This window comes from Fopius arisanus, unplaced genomic scaffold (assembly GCF_000806365.1).
Source record: "Fopius arisanus strain USDA-PBARC FA_bdor unplaced genomic scaffold, ASM80636v1 scaffold00039, whole genome shotgun sequence".
Lineage (NCBI taxonomy): Eukaryota > Metazoa > Arthropoda > Insecta > Hymenoptera > Braconidae > Fopius > Fopius arisanus.
In genome coordinates, this window is record NW_011887778.1 from 482,948 (window position 1) to 506,026 (window position 23,079).

The 23,079-nt window shown below is 39.4% G+C and overlaps 2 protein-coding genes across 3 annotated transcripts in view; one reads left to right on the forward strand and one right to left on the reverse strand.

Annotated features, from left to right (window-relative positions):
- The window catches only part of qin, a 75,763-nt gene that overhangs the window by 50,131 nt on the left and 2,553 nt on the right, over positions 1-23,079 (reverse strand). The window lies entirely within an intron of this gene.
- LOC105266554 (uncharacterized) lies at positions 862-23,073 on the forward strand. Its single transcript, XM_011304811.1, has 3 exons — positions 862-970; positions 20,259-21,766; positions 21,952-23,073. The coding sequence occupies exons 1-3, from the start codon at positions 928-930 to the stop codon at positions 22,276-22,278; spliced, it is 1,878 nt and encodes a 625-aa protein (XP_011303113.1). The 5' UTR covers positions 862-927; the 3' UTR covers positions 22,279-23,073.

Below are 23,079 nucleotides of genomic sequence, written 5' to 3' on the forward strand. Positions count from 1 at the left end.
TCGATTATTCCATAAACAAAATTAATGCGAAACCATAAATGCCGTCTGCTTTTTATTCAATCTCCATTCATTCGGTAAACAGTCGAGTTAATTACCCATTACGTCAATCACGATGATTACCACAGGGATGAGCAATTATCCCGGATAATTGCGCAATTACAGACTCGGCCATATTTTTTGTTGGTTGAGTAGAAAAAATGAAAATTTTGCAATTTTCCACCGGAATAAAAAACAATGACGCAACATCAAAAAAAATGAACAACTTGGCTCTCTAAATTCAAAGTGCACTGTGGGCACCCGTAAAAATGACGACCACTAAAACTAAACGATTGATAGTGGAAAATCGCCTCCTAAACCGCCCACAACACCCATCGTTTTCCACCAAGCCCCAGAAGAATAAAAAAAATGCGCCCCTGCCGTGAGAACCATCTCATAAACGAGTAAAAACATTACAATTATTAATGGAAAGTGAAACAAGTTGTGATACGACACGGAGAATGAAGAAAAAATCACGAGGGGAAATAGTATGCTCCGATTGTTATGGAATACGTAAGAAGCCCCTGAGAAGATCTCATAACGCATATAGTGGGAGGTAAAGAGGGATTTGTGTCGCCAGGTGTGTAACGGCAAATGCCGACATCGAACACCTCTGCAAATCTCAAAAAATAATAATAATAAGAAAAAAAAATACGAATAACATATTGGGGGAGAAGGCACGACTCAGCGTCCTTTCCATTTCCCTCCTACTTTGAAACGAGACCTCCTTCTCAGTCAAGTCCGAGGTGGCCGTGGAGGGAAAGAGGGCCCCAACATTAAACTCAATACTAAGGCCCCGTCCTCTCAGTTTCCGCGTGGACTTCACACACTGGAGTTCTCCAGTCTGTAAAACGCGTTCTTTCAATCCATTCGAGTTTCGATTTGTGAACCATGTCGAGGATTTATTCGTCATATTTTTTTTTCATTCTAGCAGGTAAGCGCAATCACTCTACCCCGGTAAAAAAAAATGTTATCGGAATATTTTTTCCAAATTTTCCAAAAATTTCTGGAAAATTTTTAAGAGAATTTTTTTAATAAAAGAAAAAAATTGGAAAACAGAACAATTTTATTTTTGGGAAAGGTTTTGAAAAATTTTCAAAAATTTGAATAGGAAATTTTTTTTTATCATTTAGATGGCGTATTTTCTGAGAATATTGAAAAATGAAAAAAATAAGAAAACAACAGTATAATTAAAAAAAAAATTATATTCCCAAAAATTTTTAGAAAATTATTTTAAAAATTTTCCGACACAAATTTTTGAAAAGTTTTTGAAAACATTTCCCAAAAATACAATTTTTTTTTGTTAAAAAAAAAAAAATTCTGAAATGTTTTCCAGAAATTTTTTGAAAATTTGGAAAAAAATATTGCGATCACAATTTTTTTTTACCCAGGCAGCTACCTATAAATATACCTCTACCGAGAAATTCTGCGTTATTTCGGCGGAATGGTCTCGCGTCGAGACTTTTGGGGAGAAAATCTTGCGAGATATATTTGCGGTGTAAAAGTCAGTTCTCGATGTTATCAATTCAGTGTTTATGATGGGACTTATCAATCGTTTGGGAATTAAAATCCACTGATTGATCAACAAAAGGACTAAACAGAGTGATAACGCGAAGGCTTGTACCAGTTGCTGGGTGGACAGGATTACGTGTGTTCCGGTGGTGTCCAGTCTCGTACGATTTAATCCGTATCGTCGATAATCCCCCGAATACGATGGGATATATAATCATTTCCACCGGAGTGGGCGGTTAGGTGTGCATATCCTCCCCCCATTTGGAAAACCCCCGTGTTCCCAGGGCATCGGTTGTCAAATGACAGTCCTGTCACTCCCCAAATTATTCCAGCGCTACCCACCCCCCTGTCGTCATCCAAATTTTCCATCATCCAAATTGCTCATGCATTGAATATTTTCTTTGACTAAAAATTCACGTTTTCTTCCCAATGATTCGATTGGATTACCATGAGAATTACCAATGAAGAGGGAAAATTGAATAAAAATTACGGAAAAAATTCGAGAAGCAATTCCGACAAGGCAATTGTGATTTAATTAAAGGCAAATCGACCTCGAAATTTTTTTCCCTCGCCTGAGGACTTCCTCGTCGCTTCACTCAGAGTTCCAATTAAAATATTGTCCTAAAACTTCGATGCCAGCCGCACCACCAAGACTAGGGGAACCCATTGGTTTTGAAACTGTTAGTTCTCGAGGACGAAACCAACGGGGAAATCAAGCAAACCCGAAGCTTTTATTTGCATAAAATGATGGAACTCGAACACGTCACGTTCTCACATCGCAGAATCCCCCATCAAATCCCGTGGAATTTTTCATTTCCCGGCCCCTCGATTTAAAAAAGAATCATAAAAAAGTGGTACACGGTGAGGGGGCGGAAATAAAAAATATAAAGGTTCATACACTTTATTTCCCCTGGCCAAAGGCCCTAAAATTCACCTTTGCTTCGCATTCTCACCTCGGTACACGAGGTCTTGTGAAACGACTGGCACGTCCCCGCTGGCCATTAACTTCCCTGAAATACCCACTCCATCCCCCCTTCAACCCCTCGGGTTTTGCTATCCATGAAACCTACGCGGATACGTGCACCAGGCGAAAGACGGAGAGGAAAATTCAGGGGTTGAAGGGGGTGAGGAGAGAACTTGGGTAGAAATGGCGCTCGTAAGGACATAAAACGCAACCCCCTTGATCCCCCTATCCACCCCCTCTATCCCTCCCCCTCAACCTCCAGGAGGTACCGCGTGAAAACTCTGCTGGGTACTGCTGACGCCGACTTTCCTCGCGAAAGCTCTTTCCTCGACCCCTACCAATGTACATGTGCACTGAAACATCCGCATTTCTCGTTAGAGACCAGTCCCTCGGGCTTTTATACCAAACAATTTCGCACTAATAACCAGACAAAGGGAATATAGAAAAAAAAAAAACTATATAGGAGCCACGAAAAATAAAAAATGAAAATAAAGTAGAGGCAAAATAAAATAGTTAATGGGGTGGAAAAGTATGGGGCTCTGTACTTGGTGGATTATTGACACGGCAAGATAATATTCTTCTGCGGAATGGGAAGTTTAAAAATTCAAGGTAATTATTTTATTCTGGGTGTAATGATGATTTTTCCTGGATTCGAAATGAAGCTGAACATTTTGGACAATTCCCCGAGTTGAGATTTGAAAAACGCCAAAAGCGAATGTAACGTCATTTTTTTTTTCTACCAAATAAAATAAAAATAAATGTTTCATTGATATGAAATTTCAAATGAAATCTATCCTACTGAAATATAAAATCGACAACTAGATTCAAAATTATATTATCCGTATCAGACACGATACCACGATTCCATGGGACGTCAAAAATATAATAATTCCACTCCACCCTGTTACATTCATCGTGGACCCCTCCACCCCCGAAAATAAACCAGTTTAATCTCGAATTTCGATACGTGGTGATATATTCCGTCAAAACCGCCTAGACTTAATGCCGAATGATCCAGTGAGGATTGTCAGTATCCAACGAATAGAATTCCCATACACCTGTGCACACGTACAACACAGAAATACCAAAGAGAGAGAGAGAGTGAGAGAGAGTGAGAGAGAAGAGGGAGAAGATAGACAGATAGATGAGAGAGAAAATCCCGGGTAAACACAGGCGGATCATTTGCTCCATTCTAACCACGTCCACGACCACCACGCGATCTCCTATCCAACCCCTAACCACCCCCTCCTCAACCAACCCCTTTCCACCACCTGTGCAATGCTCAATGCATGGAGCAACATCCAACCACGAGTATGGCCAGGATGGAATGATGAGGGGGTTGGTCGATTTCTCCCTTGTGTTGAGATATCGTGTATACATATGTAGCATGTATTCTGGAGTGGGTTGAATGAGGGAGGGATGCATCAACGGTTCGGGCCAGTATACATGTGATCACCATAAAAATTTATGTACATCCGACGCATTGCCCGGGTAAATTGTATTATCGTGGGACTTCACTTGTGTATGCAAAAACGTTATTATTATTCGTTTCGAGTAACATGTTCACGCAGGGAAAATTTTCTTTGATGCCACCAGTGACAATGTATGGATTTTATTTCTATTTTTTTTTTTGTTTTTTCCCCTCTCGTATCTCATCACATTGTCAATGGTATGCTGTTTGTTTCAGTAATAATCGGAGAGGGATGTACAGCGAGAAATTTTGTTATTGATTTTACCGAGTGGATTTTTGCAATTTTTTTTTTCTCGTTGGTGAAACCTTTATGTTTCGGTGTGAGAGACGATGGGAGATTTTCTGGGAGAATTGTAGTTGAATTGAAAATGTAGAACTTTTGAACTAATTCATTTGTAATGTTGAAAAAAAAAATTGATGTCGGAAGATAAAGATATTTTCAATGTCTCATTGAGAGGAATCTCTACGTAATTGAAGGTAATGAAAGCTTTTCAATGGAAATCCCACAGAGTATAAAACCCATTCCCTCTTATTTTTCGTCATTCTTTTTTTCCCCTCTACTTCCATTGCACAATGGTGTAATTATAATACGGTATAATGGCCCAATCACTGGCACGAGTTTATGCAGATCATTATGACCATAATCAGACAATGCACTGGGAGGGAAAAAAAAGGTTTGGAATTCCACCGAAAAGAAAAAAAATAGAAGAGCAAGTGAAAACGAGTGAAGGAAAAATAGTTAAGAGAATGCGTAATTTGTTCGTACAATTTCAGTACGTATAATTGTCCCCTCGACTTTCTCGTATCACAATCACGTACATCATTCTCCTAGAATCTCGAACTAGATTTCTAACGATTAGACACCGGTACGACATTGAGATGCGCGTGAACAAGAGAATTGACGGTACGTTGTCGTGTGCGTGGAGAATTCACTGTATGTCGAGTTATGAATTTTCAATGAAAAAGTGAAATGCATAATAACTATTGACACGGTTGGTAGATGCTGAGAGTTAAAGATTTTATTGGAGTGGAATGGAAATTGTTGAAATCGAAACACGTGCTGTATTGCCATGCAGAAGACAGTCCAAGGAGAGTTTCCTGGGTGGTTTGGGTGGAAGTGGGAGGACAGAAGCAACAAGAGTGTTGAGGGAGTGTGGAGTCTGTTGAGGTAATAACGTTCTACCGAAAGCATATACGCGTGGTCGGATAATAACGTATTCCCCGATCACATCGCCAACGACCTCGGTGGATACACAAGCATCCACAAGCACATCCAACAACTCTATACCATATCCCCAGACCTAGCTGGCCACAAACTATTCTCGTAATCACTCTCTATTTCATGCAGGACACGGTGCAAAATCTCAACTCCTCTTTCCACCCTACCTCTTCCTCCTCTTCCTCCCCTTCCTCCTCTTCCTCCCCTTCCGCCTCTTCCACCTCTTCCTCCACCCCTCCAAATGTTGAAATAACCACCGGGGACTTGAGGAATATACTCTCAATGTATGGGACAATTGACTTTTTCCGCGGGTTGCAGATTTGATTTTTTTTTACCGCGAATTAAAGGAATTTTTCTGTCCTCATGTGTTTTTAGAAAAGTTGGGAATTTATGTTTCCGAGAAAATCGAGAGTCGAAATGGAAATGAGAGTCTGAACCGATTTTTTAATAAAATTGGGAAACCAATCGGATATTAAATGTTTTGTAATGATGTTATTCATTTAATTATTCTGATTTGATGGAGTTTCACGTCAAAAACAATTTTCTCGGATACAGTTTGAATAATTCACGAGGTTATTAATATTTTTCATTAAAAATTTCTTCGAGGAATTCATTAGGACTCAATTAAAAAATTTTCCACACGTTCAACGCGGCTGATTAAATCCCGCTCGTTAAATGTCAACTGAATTAATAAAAGACAAATCAACTGATCAATATCAACTGTCGGAAATTTCGAGATTCTATAATTTCAATCTCAAACCTCCAAGGCTGCGATAATTCTCAATCCTAAATTAATTAAATGGCTCATCTTTAAATTAATCCCTCAAGAAAAATATCGTTGATCCCCATCTGTTGAATAGCGTGTAACCTGCGATTTCTTATGAAATTGAAAAAAAAAAAAAAGGACTAAGCTCAAAGTAAAAAATATTCCCAGGGAACTGGATTTTCAACTGACACGAGTGAAATGAAAATTAACCGGCGCACGGTGTATTAATGTATATTCATAACCGAGTTTGCATAATTTTTTTTCCCCTCAGCGGTTCGAATTAATGACATTTCCGACGTGAATGTTTGTACATTACGAAGTACTTAGATCCATGAAACGTGAAAGGCGAGAAAAACGTGAAAACCCGAGTCCAAATATTATCAACACCTACGATCCCATGAATTATCAAATATACCGACCACAGATTCACGATTTCATTTACGATTATACATAATATATTGAAAGTATTTGAACCGACGGTGAGTTCATTACACCGATAAATTATTCCCTATCCATTTCGGTGCGAAGTAATAAAGCACCATTATCGAAGCTATTTCCCGTTTGAAATTTTCGGGTGAAATATTAACGACAGTTAACACCTTGTTCCCTGTCACTCTATTTCATTAAAGGAGGTCAGTTTATCGGACATGAGAAATTACGCTGAACGACGGGAGAAATTTTCCCGAGGCAAATAGTCAACCGACCAATCAGACGTGTCAATCAATTTAAAGAGATAATTGAATTAAATATTTTCAAGGGGTGAATGGTGAAAAAAAAAAAATACCAGAAGTTGAGATTGTGCAGAGAGAAAGAGTTCAATTGAAAAAAATACGAAATTAAATTGAAATCCCTGAATCGATGATCTCAAACAAGACCAATTCCCCCATCATTTCCTCGAGTAATCAATAGACCCAAAATTACACAGCCATCCATTACCATAATTTGAAAATTTCCACAACCGACCTCCAACCCGTTCCTAATCATATTTGACTGGTGACAAGCTCAGAAATATGAGCCTGAATTTATATCCACGTTCGATATAATTATCGATGCATTGTGTATATTCGCACGCGATAAACTAAATAACGTCCAGCAGTGATGACTAATTAGGTACTAACGGATGAGCAGACGATTAGCTCGAGAGAGCGAGGGATGAAAAGGGAGTTACCGTTGAACCATTGGATAACCCAATGTTTTGATGGTATGAGAAGCAGTGAAATGGTTAATTGGATAACGCGTATTGGTGGAGAAGGGATGAAAATAGGTTTTGCCAGTAAGACTGAATTTCACCTATCGTCGGTGAAACAATGCATCAGATATTTCAGCAATGCCTGTTTGGGAGATTAAGCGACCTAGTATTTAGGTGAAAAGCGACCGAATGCCATCGCGAAATCGTTTGCGGGAGGTAAAATTTGTGGATTGAACTAGAGTGATGCACATCCACGAGTAGAAGGGGATTTTCGTTTGATGGAAAAGCTGATTTACCCCGTGTGTATACCAACGCGTACGGGACGTGTATCCCTTTCCATCTGTCTGTTTTAGTATCCAAACTCATACGGGGGCTAGTGCTATGCCAGCCCCTGTCAAATCACCTGATCGATAATGTTTTTCAACTGCTTTCCAACTCCATTAACATTGTACTCTATTTTCATATTCACTTACTTCAAATCAAAAGAGATTGTTTTTTTTTTTTCATCAATTCAGTCATTTTTTTCAAGTGATAAAACATTAAACAAATGGAATTCTACATTTTTGTTGTCATAACGGTATTTGCGGTGAATTTGGAGGGAAGTGGTTGAATTTTTCAAGTGAAATTTCAAGTGCATTCATTTGATAAAATTTTCACCGTTAAATCGTGGAGAAATATCGATCAGAAAATTTTCAGTATTTCATCGCTAATGATAAATATAAATGGTGTATCTAAAAGTTAATCTTGCTAAAAAATAAACCCCCTGGCACTTCTTGAGAATCTTTCGTTAATGAATTCCCTAGAATTTAATTGAAACTGAAATAATTCCCGAGTTTACGGAAGTGAGTGAAGAGTCAGAGGGAAATATTGACCCGGATAATATCGAGAATCTCCAGGACTTAATTACTTTCTGACAACAAACTCGTTTATTTATTCTCCCTTTTATTTTTAATGTTTTTAAAACGTCTGGATCGAAACCCTGGCCCTCGTTAGTCCACCCACCCCCCAGGTAGACACTCCAGAATATCCGTTTCTCCAACCTTCATAAAATTTACCACCCCAGTACTTGAATTGAAGCTTATATCGCTCCCAGGGGTAGTCAGTGTTTATCGTCAGAGGTAAACGTTTATCAAAAAATTCCACTCCCAACTCGTCTCCGTCACGAGAAATAAAATGAAAAATTGTCAACGAAAATGAGAAGAAATTTATCTAATACCAATTCACCTTTATCCACTTATTCCCTCATACTTTCGGTGGTTCCAGAAGTTATTCCCCCAAAAATAAAGATAGAAAATAAATAAATAAAGTTATACGTTGAACGGCTCCCTAACCACTGAACCAATTTCTCAACACAAATATTCAATAAATTTCAATTTTCCCCAAGCATTGAAAATCCCCAGATAAATTTTGTAAAAATCTATTCCCTCAATTTTGAGTTCACCGCAGCCCCCACTCCCCCCACTATTCCGGTATCAAAAATAGAAACAAATAACAAAATAAAAAAAAAATAACTGAAGTAAAAATTCACTGGCAACGTAAACAGTTAATATCACACTGGGGTAAAAAGTGGAATTTAATTTCATTCCTACATATATCAGCGGGCTCTCAACTGGTCCATATTATACGAGTACAAATATAACGAGAAACGTTGAATGTGATATTGACCAGGAAAATGGGTGGAGTGCAGGAGAGGCTCTCCCCATCATAAAGAGAGTCACGCAAAAATGGCCTGAGGGTAAACAATGGCTTCATATTTGAGCGCGTGCCATGGCAAGCGAGACCGCACTGCCAAAGGAACAGAGAAACGTTAAAAAATAAATAAAGAAAGAAAAAAAAAAAGAGCACATTAAAAAATAAAAAATCCTCATACGAAATGAGCATCAAGCGTCCACCTTTATTGCCCGGAAAAATGCCACAGAGAGCTGTTGAGTAGGTTGGGTAGACAAGGGGGTGGTTGTGGGGGGTGGTTGAGGATGGATGAGAAAAAAAAAATTGTCCAACTTCATTAACGCGATTTTTGTTTTAAAAAGACGAGGCAAATGAGATTCAATCACCAGGCTCCATTGTTTTTCCCGTATTATTTTTTCATTTCCTCTGTTCTATTCCACTTCCACTTCCACAATCACCCGCTACCACCCCTATCGCCCTCCCCCCCCAAACCCCTCGTATTTTTCTCTCGTTTGTTTTTTTTTGTTTCCACTAGTGTTGCGTTTGGTGAACGATCTAATAAGGGTATAAAACACAATTGAGACACAAGTCTTTACCTAAGGTCATAACAAAACCTCGGCTCTTATTTATTTATTTCAACTTATTTTTCTTTATGATCGGTATTTCTCGAAAATTGTTTTCTCCATCTACAAATACCCGGTGTTGTTTTTTTTTAATCTCCTTTGATCCCCGGAGTGAGCACCAGAGATTCTTCTTTGAGTAAAATATAAAATGAGTAGATGGGGCTTGAGGGGTGGAGAAGGGGGTGAAAAGAGGGGGTTAAAACGCTTTGCTGCAAACTTTTTTCGTTGTACTTGTTTCTGGGGTAAATAAAAGTCACGATTTCGATATTATTATATATGGGGGGAGGTTTTGAAAAAGTCTCATATCGAGGGTGGGAGGGGGTGCGTCCAGGGAAACAATATTTCGGATGAAGGATATCACGTGTCATAAAGCGACTAGATTCTATCCATCCTCCTACCTCTCTCAGCCTCACCCTCCTTTGAACCAGGTGGATGAGGGGATGAGAGAGTGGAGGTCAAAGGATAGAGGAGATTGAGATAGTTTTTACGGGTATAAAGAGATGGAGAATAAAGATGAATGTACGTAATACACTGTTGATTTAAAAAGTCCCAGGTAAATGGGGGTGGGTTGGGGTGATAATAATTTTTGAATATTTTAACAGGCATCTCTGAGGATTTAATCTCAAATAATGAATATTAAATCGCCTTTATCCTGAGATTTTTCTCCCAATTCGCCCTTCTGGGGAAAAAAAAAATCGTGGTATTTCACTTGAGTTTTAAAATAGTATCCACTCGTTTGAGGGAGAAAAAATCAGAGGGATGTGGATTATCACGATTTTTTTATTTCAAAACTGGAGGAAAATTGAAAGGAGTGAAGGGGATTGGATTAAACCCTGCGTACATCAAGGAGAAGGAATTAGCAATAGAAGAAGTTGGAGGGCGTTTATTCTTGGGGTAGGAATGAAGAAAATTGTTACGAACGGCTAGAGACTTCCGAGAGAAGAGATAATCGGTTATAAATTATCAAATAATAATCCGGTTTGTGCAGTTAAAAAATTATTTCATTACCATTAGCTACGGGCAGATAAATTTATTGCAGTCATCCCCAAAAAATACCGACGAAAATTGGCAAATTAATATACCCGACAATTTCCAATGTATTCCCAATGTATTCCCAATATATTCTCAATATATTCCCAATATATTCCCGATGAACCACGAAAATCCTTCAATGACTTTACCCTAACAGCTCTGTCATTCCTCCCCTGAATCCCATTCCCATGTCATGAGCCAGGATTTCGCCCTGGGTGAGATAATAAACGGAAACCAAACGTTGAGTTGAGCTTAATGTCCCGTGGACAGGCGGACAGATGAGGTTGGTCCGACGTTGATAGGCCGCAGGCAGATCGTACATGTACGAATTGATGATCGTACGATGCACAAACACCCATCAACCCCTCCACCCGGGACAAATCCCACTGCAAAACTACCCCCCCACCATCCCAGAATCCAAAATAAAGCAGACAAAAATTTACCATTTGAATCATGACAACTACCCCTCCACCCCCACCTAAGTACTTACGTATATTCATCGAGAGGGGGTTGTTTTGGATTAAAAGAAATCGAGGGTTTACAGAGGCGAGTGACTGTAAAGTGGTAACCGCAGTTGGTGATGATGAGGGCGAGGAGTAAGCCACGAAGAACAGATTGCAACTCCCCAGCCCTCCGAATTCAGGCGAAACGATTTTCCAAGGATGGGGGAAATTCCCCCCCCAATTTCACCCCCCACCCCATCCATCCCTCCCACTCACTTGCACCCACCACCACCCATTTTCAACCCCCTCCCAAAATGTCCTTTCCCTCTCGCACACTCGTCAATGGCTCATCCCTTTACCCCCAAACAACCCTCACTCCCCGTACCCTAAAATCCACCCTCTTCCAGTGTCGGCCACACGTCTGACACCGACGTCCGTTGCACACACAAACCCAACCGCCAAACGACCCTGCTTACCTCGCGGCTACAAAATACCTGACAGCCCCATTGCCGCTCCCATTAACAGGTGTTAGAGTGCGCAATTAACTCGGAATCCCGCATGGACGCCCACGGGGATACCAGAACCCAGAGGGAGGGAGGACGAGTACTTCCGGTCTCTTCGAACTATTTCTATTATCGAACGGGTCGTCGCAGGGTGAGGCCAATCGATTAATTTAGGGATGAGTTATTGAATTATTCATCTTTTTCGGGGGTTAATTTTCTTCGGTTTAGTTCATTAAGCTGTGGATTTGGTGATTTGATTAGTGATGCCGTCACATCAGATAATTATTATTTTTACTATTTTTTAAATTAAAACCTATTTAATAATTTGTGCTGAGATCTAATGAGAATTTTGAATATTTAGATTATTCATAATTTAAGGGTAATTTGGCTGACGTATATTTCTTGAAACTTGAAAAATAATTAATGAGTTGATGGTATGGTGAGCGTGGATTTTCATTTCTCATCCCCTGAAAGGCGTATTTCACCCGATCAATGCTCGAGGATACATACCAGAGTACCAGAGGATAGCTGGATGGTGGAGGGGTAAGAGAGAAAAGGGAGTTGATGGGTGAACTCGTAACTGCATGACGGTATGAACGAAGGGGGGGAAGAGGTAAAAAGAGAGTGATGGAGATAGGATGAGAGGAGATAGGTGGCTCACGTTACGACTCCTGGTGCCTCGATATAAACGGGTCGACTCGAACCGTATTTGCGAGCTTGCAATTAAAGTTTACGATCGCGCGTCCCGGGCGCAGCTTTACCGTCTGCCCCAGCTATGGTTTCCATCACAACTACATACTCATTTTCCCACCCACCCCCTTCACCACCCCTTACGACTCAGTTATGCCCTTTATTTTCCTGATGCAGACAACCCATTATTCGCTCCGCCAATTTTTGACTGATGAAAAAAAAATTTAATTCATTTAATTAGAGAAATAAATTCGAGAGAGTTACGAGAAATTTCAATTTTAATTTACCAAAAATGATATCTCCAGGTGTTTATTGTTTTTGAAAAATATGTAGGTGGATTTGATATATATTTTGAGTAGGTGTTTTTTTTTGCTTTGGGGTAAAAAAATTGTTTATACTGAGGTAGTAAGTGGAAGTGGATGTGTTTGAGAGTCACACCGGATATATCTTCCCCTTGGAGAAGGTGTGAAGAGTGTGGGGGTGTTACCGAGGTGTTGAGGACACCGAGGATACGGCACGTGCGGGAATAGCAGTTTGCCAGGATTTTCCCACAGACACACAAGCGTTTCAGGAGAGGCGATTCATGCAACCTGTTACACTTAACTCCATCCTCTCTCGAGCATTACATCTCTCGTTTTTTTTTTATCGGGATTATCCAGGTCTAGTTCGATAAGTTTCCATTTCACGAAAATATACGAGAAGAGACAATCGAGTGTCACTCAATCCAGAATAAAAATAAATTACACAAATAATTGTGTGACTGGAAATAATAAAATTCTCAAAGAAAAAATATGGAATTGAAAAAACATTAATCGACTTTCATAAAATTTAATTTATCATCAACCAATTACGGATTGCGAATATATCTGCATCGGAGGCAATAAAATTCTCAAAACCCCTAAAATAAATAAAGTACCGTAATATTCGGAAAAATGTGAAATTAACGAATCCCCGGAATTTGAAAATAATAAAGCCGCAAGTGGTTGGCATAAAACCTCCGGATTAACCGGTGAAAGAGCTGTCATTTCTCGTTGAACGTCTGCACCACGGGTAACCCGAGGGAGCCCGAAACAGACGCAACTTGAAACAAGATCTGGTATATTCCCAGCTATCACCCCCCAAGGTTCATCAGAGTGTGAGAAAGACAGTAGAATGAATTGAGGTGGTTGAGGGTTGAACCCATACATTGAAAATGGATTCAACCTTCCCTCTCAACTCCACCGTATTTCGGTCATCATCAACACAACACAAACGCGAATTCAAATTTCACCCTTCACCCTCTGTCCTCCCCAGAGTTTGACCCACCCCCCATTCCGGATTATCTCTCAAATGTCTCTTTCTCATCTACTCCCCTCCACCCCTGAAACATTATCACAAAATCCTCCCCCTAGGTTGAACGATCAACTCTCCCTAGCTGCCAATTAATAACATCCGCATTCCAGTTTCTGGTGATTCCCTAATTAACGTATTCGGCAACAACAAGTGCGCACCAACTCCCCTCAGAAATAGGCATTATCCTTTTCCACCCACCATTGCAAAATGCAAAATTCAACCATTTTGTATGCAACAATGAGTGCATTAATTAGTACGGATGAATATGTTCACGTCACCTTAAACAATTTTCATTAACCCATGTATACTACCAACATTATCTAACCAGAGTTATCCACCAACTGGATTTTCATTCTCAATCACGGTATGTACAACTTGGTGTCGTTTATTTTGACAGAACAATTATCCATCTATCTGCATCCCTTAGCACCACCAGCGGATGTACATGTATTTTCAAACAATTTATCGTCTCACTTGGCTGTACAATATTTTACCCACCTATATTTTATATAAGAGAAGCACTTTGTACATTTTAACCCCCCGACTGGTGTATGTACGACTGAGTTTTCCACACTAATTTGGATACTTTCGACGTCGGATGTTATTGTCCGTTCTAGACTAGGCAAAATATTTCCACGATAACGATACAGCTGGAAGAGTGAGTTTTCCACGGGAGCTCATTGGCAGAAAAGTTGTTGCCTGATGTTTTTCCACCTTGTTGAGCTCAAGCATCCGCTGTGATACTTTATCCACTCGAATTTTCTTTTACCCAAGGTACTCCCTACTCCATTCCCATTGTCAATTCTCACTTTGATTCATTTATTTTTACTTATTATCCTCCGCGCTATTAATTATTACTTTCTCTTCTTTCATGAAAATCAACCAACTCCCCTGAATTACCAATTGAAAAATAGAAAAAAAAATAAAAAATTTTGTGGCGCGAGAATTTTCAGGATTTTTCAAAAACCAAATGTCAGGAAATTTTGAGAGATAAATTCCAGGATAATTCTTGGTAAATCATTCTTAATAATTTCGATCACACATTTTTTTTACCCGAGATTCTTATCATAATCGTTATCTTTTCCTTCTGGAATGCTCCGATTATCACCCGGCAAATTATTCCACGATCTTAATTCCCCCACGATATCGATGATTCCACTTCCTGCCTGTTCAGTCACCAGCTATCAGTATTACCCGAGGAAAGCCTGTATTCGTCATAACTTTAATTACGTCGCCCAAGTGCGCTGCGTACCATGACACGGAATTTCGCCCCGTTAGCAAGGGGATACAAACGACGTGAAAATGAGCCGCGAAGCGCGTCGTCATAAACACGAGAGGCATCGGGTACCTCCATTTTCCCATTGGTATGACAAACCCACCCAAGAACACCTTGACGAGTGAAAAACAACTACCACGACAAGTACAACAAAACGACAATCCATCCCCTGCTACAAAACCACCCCCTACCATCACTTGATAACGCCAGAATTACAATTACTAACTTATTAATTACCATCCTATTACCCCAGGAACGTCATGTACTCAGTGTACAACACGACACAAACCAAGTGAGAAGCGTAAATTGTATGATTCAAGTTTCTGTAAGTAAAATCCACTGAGACTAACGCCACCAGTTGTACAGAAATTTCACCAATTTGTGGAAACTTTGTTGTGAATAATACTCAAGGGTCTGTTGCATCCACCAGAAATACCGAGTTATCGGCATCTCGTGGCACATCAAAACATCCTGCCAATTAAGTTACCAGTGAGAATCCGAGTATCTATCGAAGTGAACTTGCGACTTGGCAAACGAAAGATAAATAAAAAATACGTAAAAAGTGAAATAAGAGCGTTTTACAGGGAGAGAGAGATAATAGCCGATGGGTGGAAGGCGTGGCGTTAAAAAATGTCTGTAAAATCACCGGGACACGAACTTCCGAGGAGTGACTCTCACTCGAGGCATTTAGTAAGAGGTAGACAGTCTCTAAATGGAGACGATGCCATTTGTCCTCACGCTTCGATTGTTGCCCACAACCAACGTTTCTAGGGCGAAAAGATCCAGGAAGAGCATCCTATATTTCTTGAGTAAAATCGAGGGGGTGAGAAAAACGAGGAACAAGGGGGACAAAAAAGGGGGAAGAGTCCAGGACTCTCGAGTATCGTCTATTCAATGGTATCGGATTCTCAACAGCCACATTGATAAAGACACTTGTGTGAGTATAATGTGTGTGGCTCGTATGATACCGAAAGGGGTGGTCTCCTCAAGCCAAAACAAATCCATGTTCTACCCCAGAGAAATGAAGAATTATCTCAAATTTGCCAACTTTTAGATGGATCAAATCACGCCCTCCAGAATATTTGAAGAGATATAAATATCCCACAATATTCAGAGGCTTCACTAATTTGTTCATCAAAAATTTAAACTATTCCCCACAATTCTCAAAAATAGTTGAATGGATTTCTACCACAACTTCCACAAACTCCAACTCCCTCAATTCAATATTATCACATCGTGTTTACATAATTGAAAAGGCAAATATAAAAATGTTGAATCTACTTTCTGACCGTATCCGTTGAATCCACCAAGTTCGTCTAACCATGGAGATTCATCCCCTCAGTGTACATCGATAACTCAAACCGACAGTGCGAGTTCATACAGATAGTGAGCCGAACCAACTGAAATCGTTAACAGGATTTCATCTCCTGTCTCACCTCAACAATCCCATTCCCCTGAAACTTGTCAGAGAGGATGACTGGAATATCCCACTCGTATTCGATTCACGAAGACATCTCCAAGTTAGACCCAACCATTCATCCCAAAATCCCTCCTCCAAAAACTTGTGAAACATCTTAGAATTTTCATTACTCACTATTTATTTCCCAAACGCACGTACTCCCCCTATCATTACACCGTTAATAAAAAATAAAAATTATAGTCCGTACAAGACCGGATTCAGCCGAGTCACGATAGGATAAATTATTAACGCCCTAGTAGACTTCCGACATTTCGTCCTCTTGTCTCAACAAATAGAAAGTCCAACCGTATATTTTCCACTTTGCGTATATCTTTTTCATTGAGTCAATTCGTGTCCGGCCTCATTCGAGGCTTTCATGTGCGATCCCATGCGGAAAATATCAGCCGGAAATACCCACAAAACGTACCCATTAAACGGGTGAAAGGAAAAGGACAGATTTGTAATTCATCATCACCCCAATTTTTCCCTGGAATGCGTGTACCATCTGATGCTGCTTATGACCATTCTTACTCAACATCTCAAGTACCTGATGATTTCCTCAATTCTCAGTTTCTAATCTATGTGAGAATAACGCAGAGAAAGTTTCACCGACGATGAAAAATCCGTTACACAGATAATATCGACATCATCCTCATTTTTTAGAATTAAAAAATCGAAATCCAGATGCTCTGAATATCTTTCATCTTTCAATTCAAATTTATGTAGATTACTCGACACAGTTCTCCACGAATTCCACTAAACCATAAATTCACGAATTAAAGATTAAATCAGGATGTAACGTAAATCATTAAATTCCAGGCATGGCATGAGCCAAGTGCACTCGTTCTACCCTTTCAAAGGCATTGAGATGCCTGACATGAGTGGTGAGTATGAAAAGCCGTCCATTTTCCACCCTCGTTTATCATCATTTTCACTTTTCCTCACGCGAGCACCGATTGCAACCATTAGAAAGAAAAAAAAAACTACAGCACAAACTTATCCCTCAGCAGCGATGGCAAAAAGTTTGTATTACCCATAAAATCACACGACGAATAATTAAAAAACATTAGACTTTATAAATTTTTTTCTTATCTCATTGAACCCGGAAAATTTTATCGCACGGAGGAATTTTTTCCCGGAATTAAATGAATCGATGAAAATGGCAAAAATAAATTTCAGTGAAAAAAAAAAATCATCTCGATTTTTCTTCCCTTTCGCTGACTGCACATTTGATTCCACTTAAAATGCATTTAATTTCCCCGGCAGTCGATTATTTGAGAAACCAATGCGATCCTCAGAGAGATTTCATCTGACCAACTCAAGAATTCGAATCAGTTGAAATGGTATGAACGAAGGGACAAAGGTGGATAAGAAAAAAATATCCAATCGTACAATCAAGTCACGTATCAAAATGGAAAAGGGGTTGTGGTATTACACAACAGTAGGAGGCAAACACTTGTTTTCTCGTTTTGGGAATTTGATATTCGAGGTACGTACACAATGCGACAAGTAGGCAAACGTGAAAGAGCAGGTTGGTTATAGAAGAATGAAAGCCCCAGTTTCTATCGGTATGAGGAAAGAAGGGGACGAGAGATTGGACAGTGGTGTGGAGGTTTAGCAGATCCGCACTTTCCTTTGGTCTGTTGCCAATGTAAAGGAATCAAATCAACACAGTACGTGATAAGGGGGAAGGGGGGGGATTAGAAAATCGAGAAGATCTACGATTTCGATAAGAATTTCTCAAATAAAATCATCGAATCAATAATTCGCTTGCGAAGTCATTAACCAGGACAGATAAATTTTTTTCGAAGTCAGTTTTACCCCGATTTTGCGAAATCCGAGGAAGAAATTGATTTTTTCAAAGATACCTTTTTTCTAGCTCTCATCTTTTTCTATAAAAAATATTTATGTACAAAAATCGTTATGTTCATTTGATTTCAAGATATAGGCTAAAAACTGGTCTCGAGAAAAAAAAAATTCACTCATCCCAGTTTATCACTTCGCCACTGAATCCGCCGAATCATAAATAATATTTATATAATGCCACAAAATTCGGTCTGCCCTTAATCGAGAAAGACAAAAAATTCCACACCAAAGTGAATAGTGAAAAAATTTTAACGTGATTCAAAGAAAATGGTTCAATCAAATTGGATTATTCTGTATACCAGTGGAGGCCAAAGTGCGGTCAGAGTTTAATCGCACATAATTGCAATTTTATCATCGGTTATACAGCAACTGGTATGATCATAGTTTAAAAGGGGTTGCGGGGACAGACGGAGAGGAGGGGGTACGTGTGGTATTTTTCAATGCTGGATAGTGGACTAATCGAGGATAATTAAAATTGGCATGTATTTCCCATTGGAGGCCATGATCCACAGACAGCGAAGAAAAACGAGAAAAATCAAATACACCCAGCAAATATACTCCAAATATGATTAAACGAAGAGCCCTAATGGCGTTATTCCTCCGACAGAAACAATTAAAATCTATTGATACGATAAAATGTCATCGGTAGTATAAAGTTTAGGATTAAACTGTCCACAATTCTACAAACTTGGACAATTCCATATGTGAATAGAGACAAGTTACGCTTCACCAGGTTGTACCTGATATATTTATGGAGTGACAGTCGTCCGAGCGTCATGTCCACCCATTTTGTCCACACATGCACAACACATCTTTGACTAAAAATTCCCAATTGGGCAATACTGTTAAACAAAAAATAAAAGGTACCGCCATCGAAATACTGTAAATAAAAAATCCAACAAAAATTTACTGCCACGATCAAGTTATTTATTGGCAGTGCAGACGAAACAAAGGGCCAAATCCCGTGCAGAAGCGTTTTTCATCGTCTCTTGGTGATCACCCCACCCCTGCGGCATGGTTTATAACATTTTTTAAAATTCGATTGTACCACCTCGAAGCTAGTTGCCTGGATGACGCCCTCACCCTTCCTTCCACCAACAAAATCTCCCATTCCCATCCGTACCACCTACATCAAACTTCTCCCCTCCCTGGACATTGCCAATTTCGTTTTAATTGCGAGAGAGTTGACCAGAACGATTCCATTTTACCTCACATTTCCATGCGCGCACCGACCAAATAAATAAGGAAATTCAATTTTCAAAAAGAGAACTCACGATAAATCATAATAAACGAAATTCAGACTCTATTTTCCTTCCGAAATAACCAACATTTTTTTCATTCTCAATTGGTCAATTTTTTTCTCCGAATTTGATTGGAATACATCCATTTTTTAAATGGGAATTTTCCATTCGAAATGACGAATAAAATTCACGCACCAATATTATTAATTAAAAAAATGCTCATTTCCATTTTTTTTCCTCTCCAAAGGTGATTAAACCAAATTTATTGAATTCACAACTTCATCCCCGATTTTATCGATGAAAAAAAAATCAATCCCCAATTCGCTAAATTGAATCGTTCGATTTTTACAGAAACTGAATTTCCCATTAATACATTTCCACCAATATCCCTCTATATTGCGCTCGTCGAGGCATACCCGTGTCTAACGAGTGATATCCTTTTGATGTCGTCCACATCGAGTGAGTCCGCATGCCACAAAAAAAATTCAAGCCCCACAAGAATGAAAAACGAGAATAATAATAATAATTAAAAAAAAAATAAAAGGAAAATAGAAGAAAAAGCATCGAAACAAGCGACACTGTGGATAGCATTGTAACACGTCGGTATGCATAATAGGTTTATAAAAATTCATAGCGAGTCAACTGAGCCCGAGAGTATTCATAATAAACAAAACCCGAGAAACTGAGCGACAATGACGATACGTAGGATGAAAGAGAGTGAGATTTCAAATGGATAGAGACGATATAGAGGCGAAGCAGATGATGGGAATATGTTTTGCAGTGGTCTGCATGGCATAGGCGTCAGTTCCTTTGGCCGTACACCATCCAAAGCGCCTCCATTTACCTACCAAAAGGCTATCCCCCTTTTCTAGACTAAATTTTCTCCCATCCTGTCCAGATTTCAAAAGCCCCAAACCCTTTTACCCGACATTAATCCAGAATATAATTGAATTTTGTGTTCTCTCTAGTTCTCCTGACAAGATGGACTACCCTGGCCTCATCAAACACAACCACCGAGCTTGATGATGACGATGATGACCTGGACATGGACTTCGAGACATTCAAGAGCACAATAAAACGATACAGAAGATTGATACCTTACATAAGTCATTACGTAGCGAGTAATCACGTGAATCAGGGTAACCAGCACGATCCCAGTACAGGATTAAATTCCCACAGACTGATGCATGGACCACAGTCACAGCGATCCCCTGGCCACATAACTGCACTCGTTAACCAAGAAAAATTTGTCCCCTCAGTTCAATACGATCCTAAAGACATTGGAGGTGATAACGACTACTTTACACCTGTTCGATACAATAAGCCAAGTTACGAGGAGTACTACAGGGATTATGATCGTCGGCCAGTATATCAGACAGATATAACGAGCCACAACCATCAGGACACCAGATACTACAATCAGGATAGACCGAGACCCCAAACAAATCCGTACCACCACAACCAGAAGCACAAGATATCCAATATCTACCGCGACTATTTCCTCGATTATCAAAGGCCAGTTTCAATCCAGACAAATCAGGATTACTATCCCGTCGATGATTTCGAGTCACTCAAGTACGTGAAGATCGAGCCTCCACGCACCTACAAGCAACAGCACCAGTCCCAATCCCCTAGAGTTCAATCCCATCTTCAAAGAAGACCAATTTACCAATCGAATAACATCAACAGACCGATAGCAAACGAGAATATTATCAAGAGCTTGCAACTGACAAATCAGTTACCCGAGATTCTCAATAGAGATAACATCGACGCCAGTCTTAAAACACTTGCTGAGATATTAAGTCTTCTTCGAGACTCCAAGAAATCCGAGATTGAGCATTCTCATTTGTCAGAGCCAGTTGTTACTCAAAATGTACAAAGCTACAGTGACACAAAGCATCACTATCGTCCAAAAGTAGTGACGGAAACAAGATATCAAGCAACACCATCACCCCTAGTTGACACTGGGCATGTGAATCTCAACAGCCAAGTGTACAGGAATAATGGAAAATCCAAGTTGTCGGGTTACTCGGATTACGGTATTAAGAGTGAAAATTTCATAGAATATTATCAGCCTGTTGTTCAGGACATCGATGATAATGGTGATGCTCATGATTACGACACTAGACCCTACAAAATTGATGATGAGCAGGATTACGATACTAGGTCGTACGATATTGAAACAAAACCCTACAAAGTACCGACTGCTGACAGCAGTTATGGAATAAGTGAGAATGTTGATGAGGGAGAGGATAAACAAGTGGCAACAACTCCTCAGGCACCCAAGCACTTTCAACTTGCTGAAGGCTTCATCAGTGATGCCCTCAATATACCAACAATGGCAATCAAGTATGGTGCTACGAGGGGAAAACCAGGTATCGATTATCCAGCTTATGCTGTTATACCGGAAACTAATTTTAACTGCAAGGAGCAGAGGTATAAGGGATTCTTTGGCGATCCATCCACTAGATGCCAAGTGCGTATTGTTTTTTTTTTCATTCTGCCATTTTTCATTGTAATTTACGAGCCAATGATATTATTCCCAGTCAAACTCAAATTTCAGATTCTAACGTGATTATATTTTTTCTAAGTCCACGAATTGTGCATTTAATTTAATGTAAATTATTTGGATTAATCCGTTTGTTATTTAATTTTATTCAGGTCTGGCATTACTGTGACCTAAATGGTGGCAAATCCTCATTCCTCTGCCCCAATGGCACAATATTCAGTCAACAAGCTCTCACCTGTGACTGGTGGTTCAATGTCAAGTGTGAATCAACAACTCAACTCTACGTTCTCAATGAGAGACTGTACAAATTTATCCTACCAATCATGCCCAAGTTTCCCGAGGATTTCAGTGGTCCAGAAGTGGATCGTTATCTCGAGATGAAATTTAGGGAGATGGAGGCTAAGATGAAAGCCAAGAAATTGAAAAAGGCAATGGAGAAGAAGAAGCAGGAGAAGACAACCACGAGCACTGTCGAATAGTCCTGAGTAGTTGAGGGGGAAATAACAAGGGCCAATAGTGGATCTTGTTTCATGTTTCGTTGCCATGAATATCATTCTCGTAAATTCATTCGGAATTAATTTTTTTTTTTTCGCTATTTATCTCACTCCACTGAGTGTGAAGCACACGAAAACGGGTATGTCGATAATCAATAAGTATTTGTCTATTTCTCTAGTCATACTTGTATTTTTTCTTTGTTTCTTTTGTTATTTTTATGAGAGTGTACTTGATCCACCCCTTGAACTGCGCTATTCAGTACCTAACGATTGATTGCGGACCGATTATCTATTGATTGAGAGCAACGGTTGTATTTACTGTTGAAAAATGTTGAATTTTTCATGTTTCCTGAAACATCAACTGTCAGGAAACTTATTTTCTGAAAATTTCTGTTGAATTTCTTTAAATTTCAATTTCCTGAAAAATTCTACATTTTTTTGAACAGTTTCCTTCGGATTTCGCGGTATTAGTTATTCATCTCGGTGGAGGGTAGGAGTTTTCAAGAGTCTTCGGGACTTTGAAAAAGTTTTAAAATTCATGCAGTGATATTTTAAATGAAAATCTGAGGGGATTCAAACGTTTCTCAATGGATTTTTCTCGCGAACAGTACCTAATACACCTAAGTGTCGATGTGGAGATATTTTCATTCATTATTTATTATTTACTACGATTTTTTTTCATTTAATTAATTCGATCCCTATCGATGCTATTCCAGCATTTTTCGCGTAATTTAAATAATAAGAACCGACCGGAGATTATTCTTCGATTTAAATGATTAATAAATA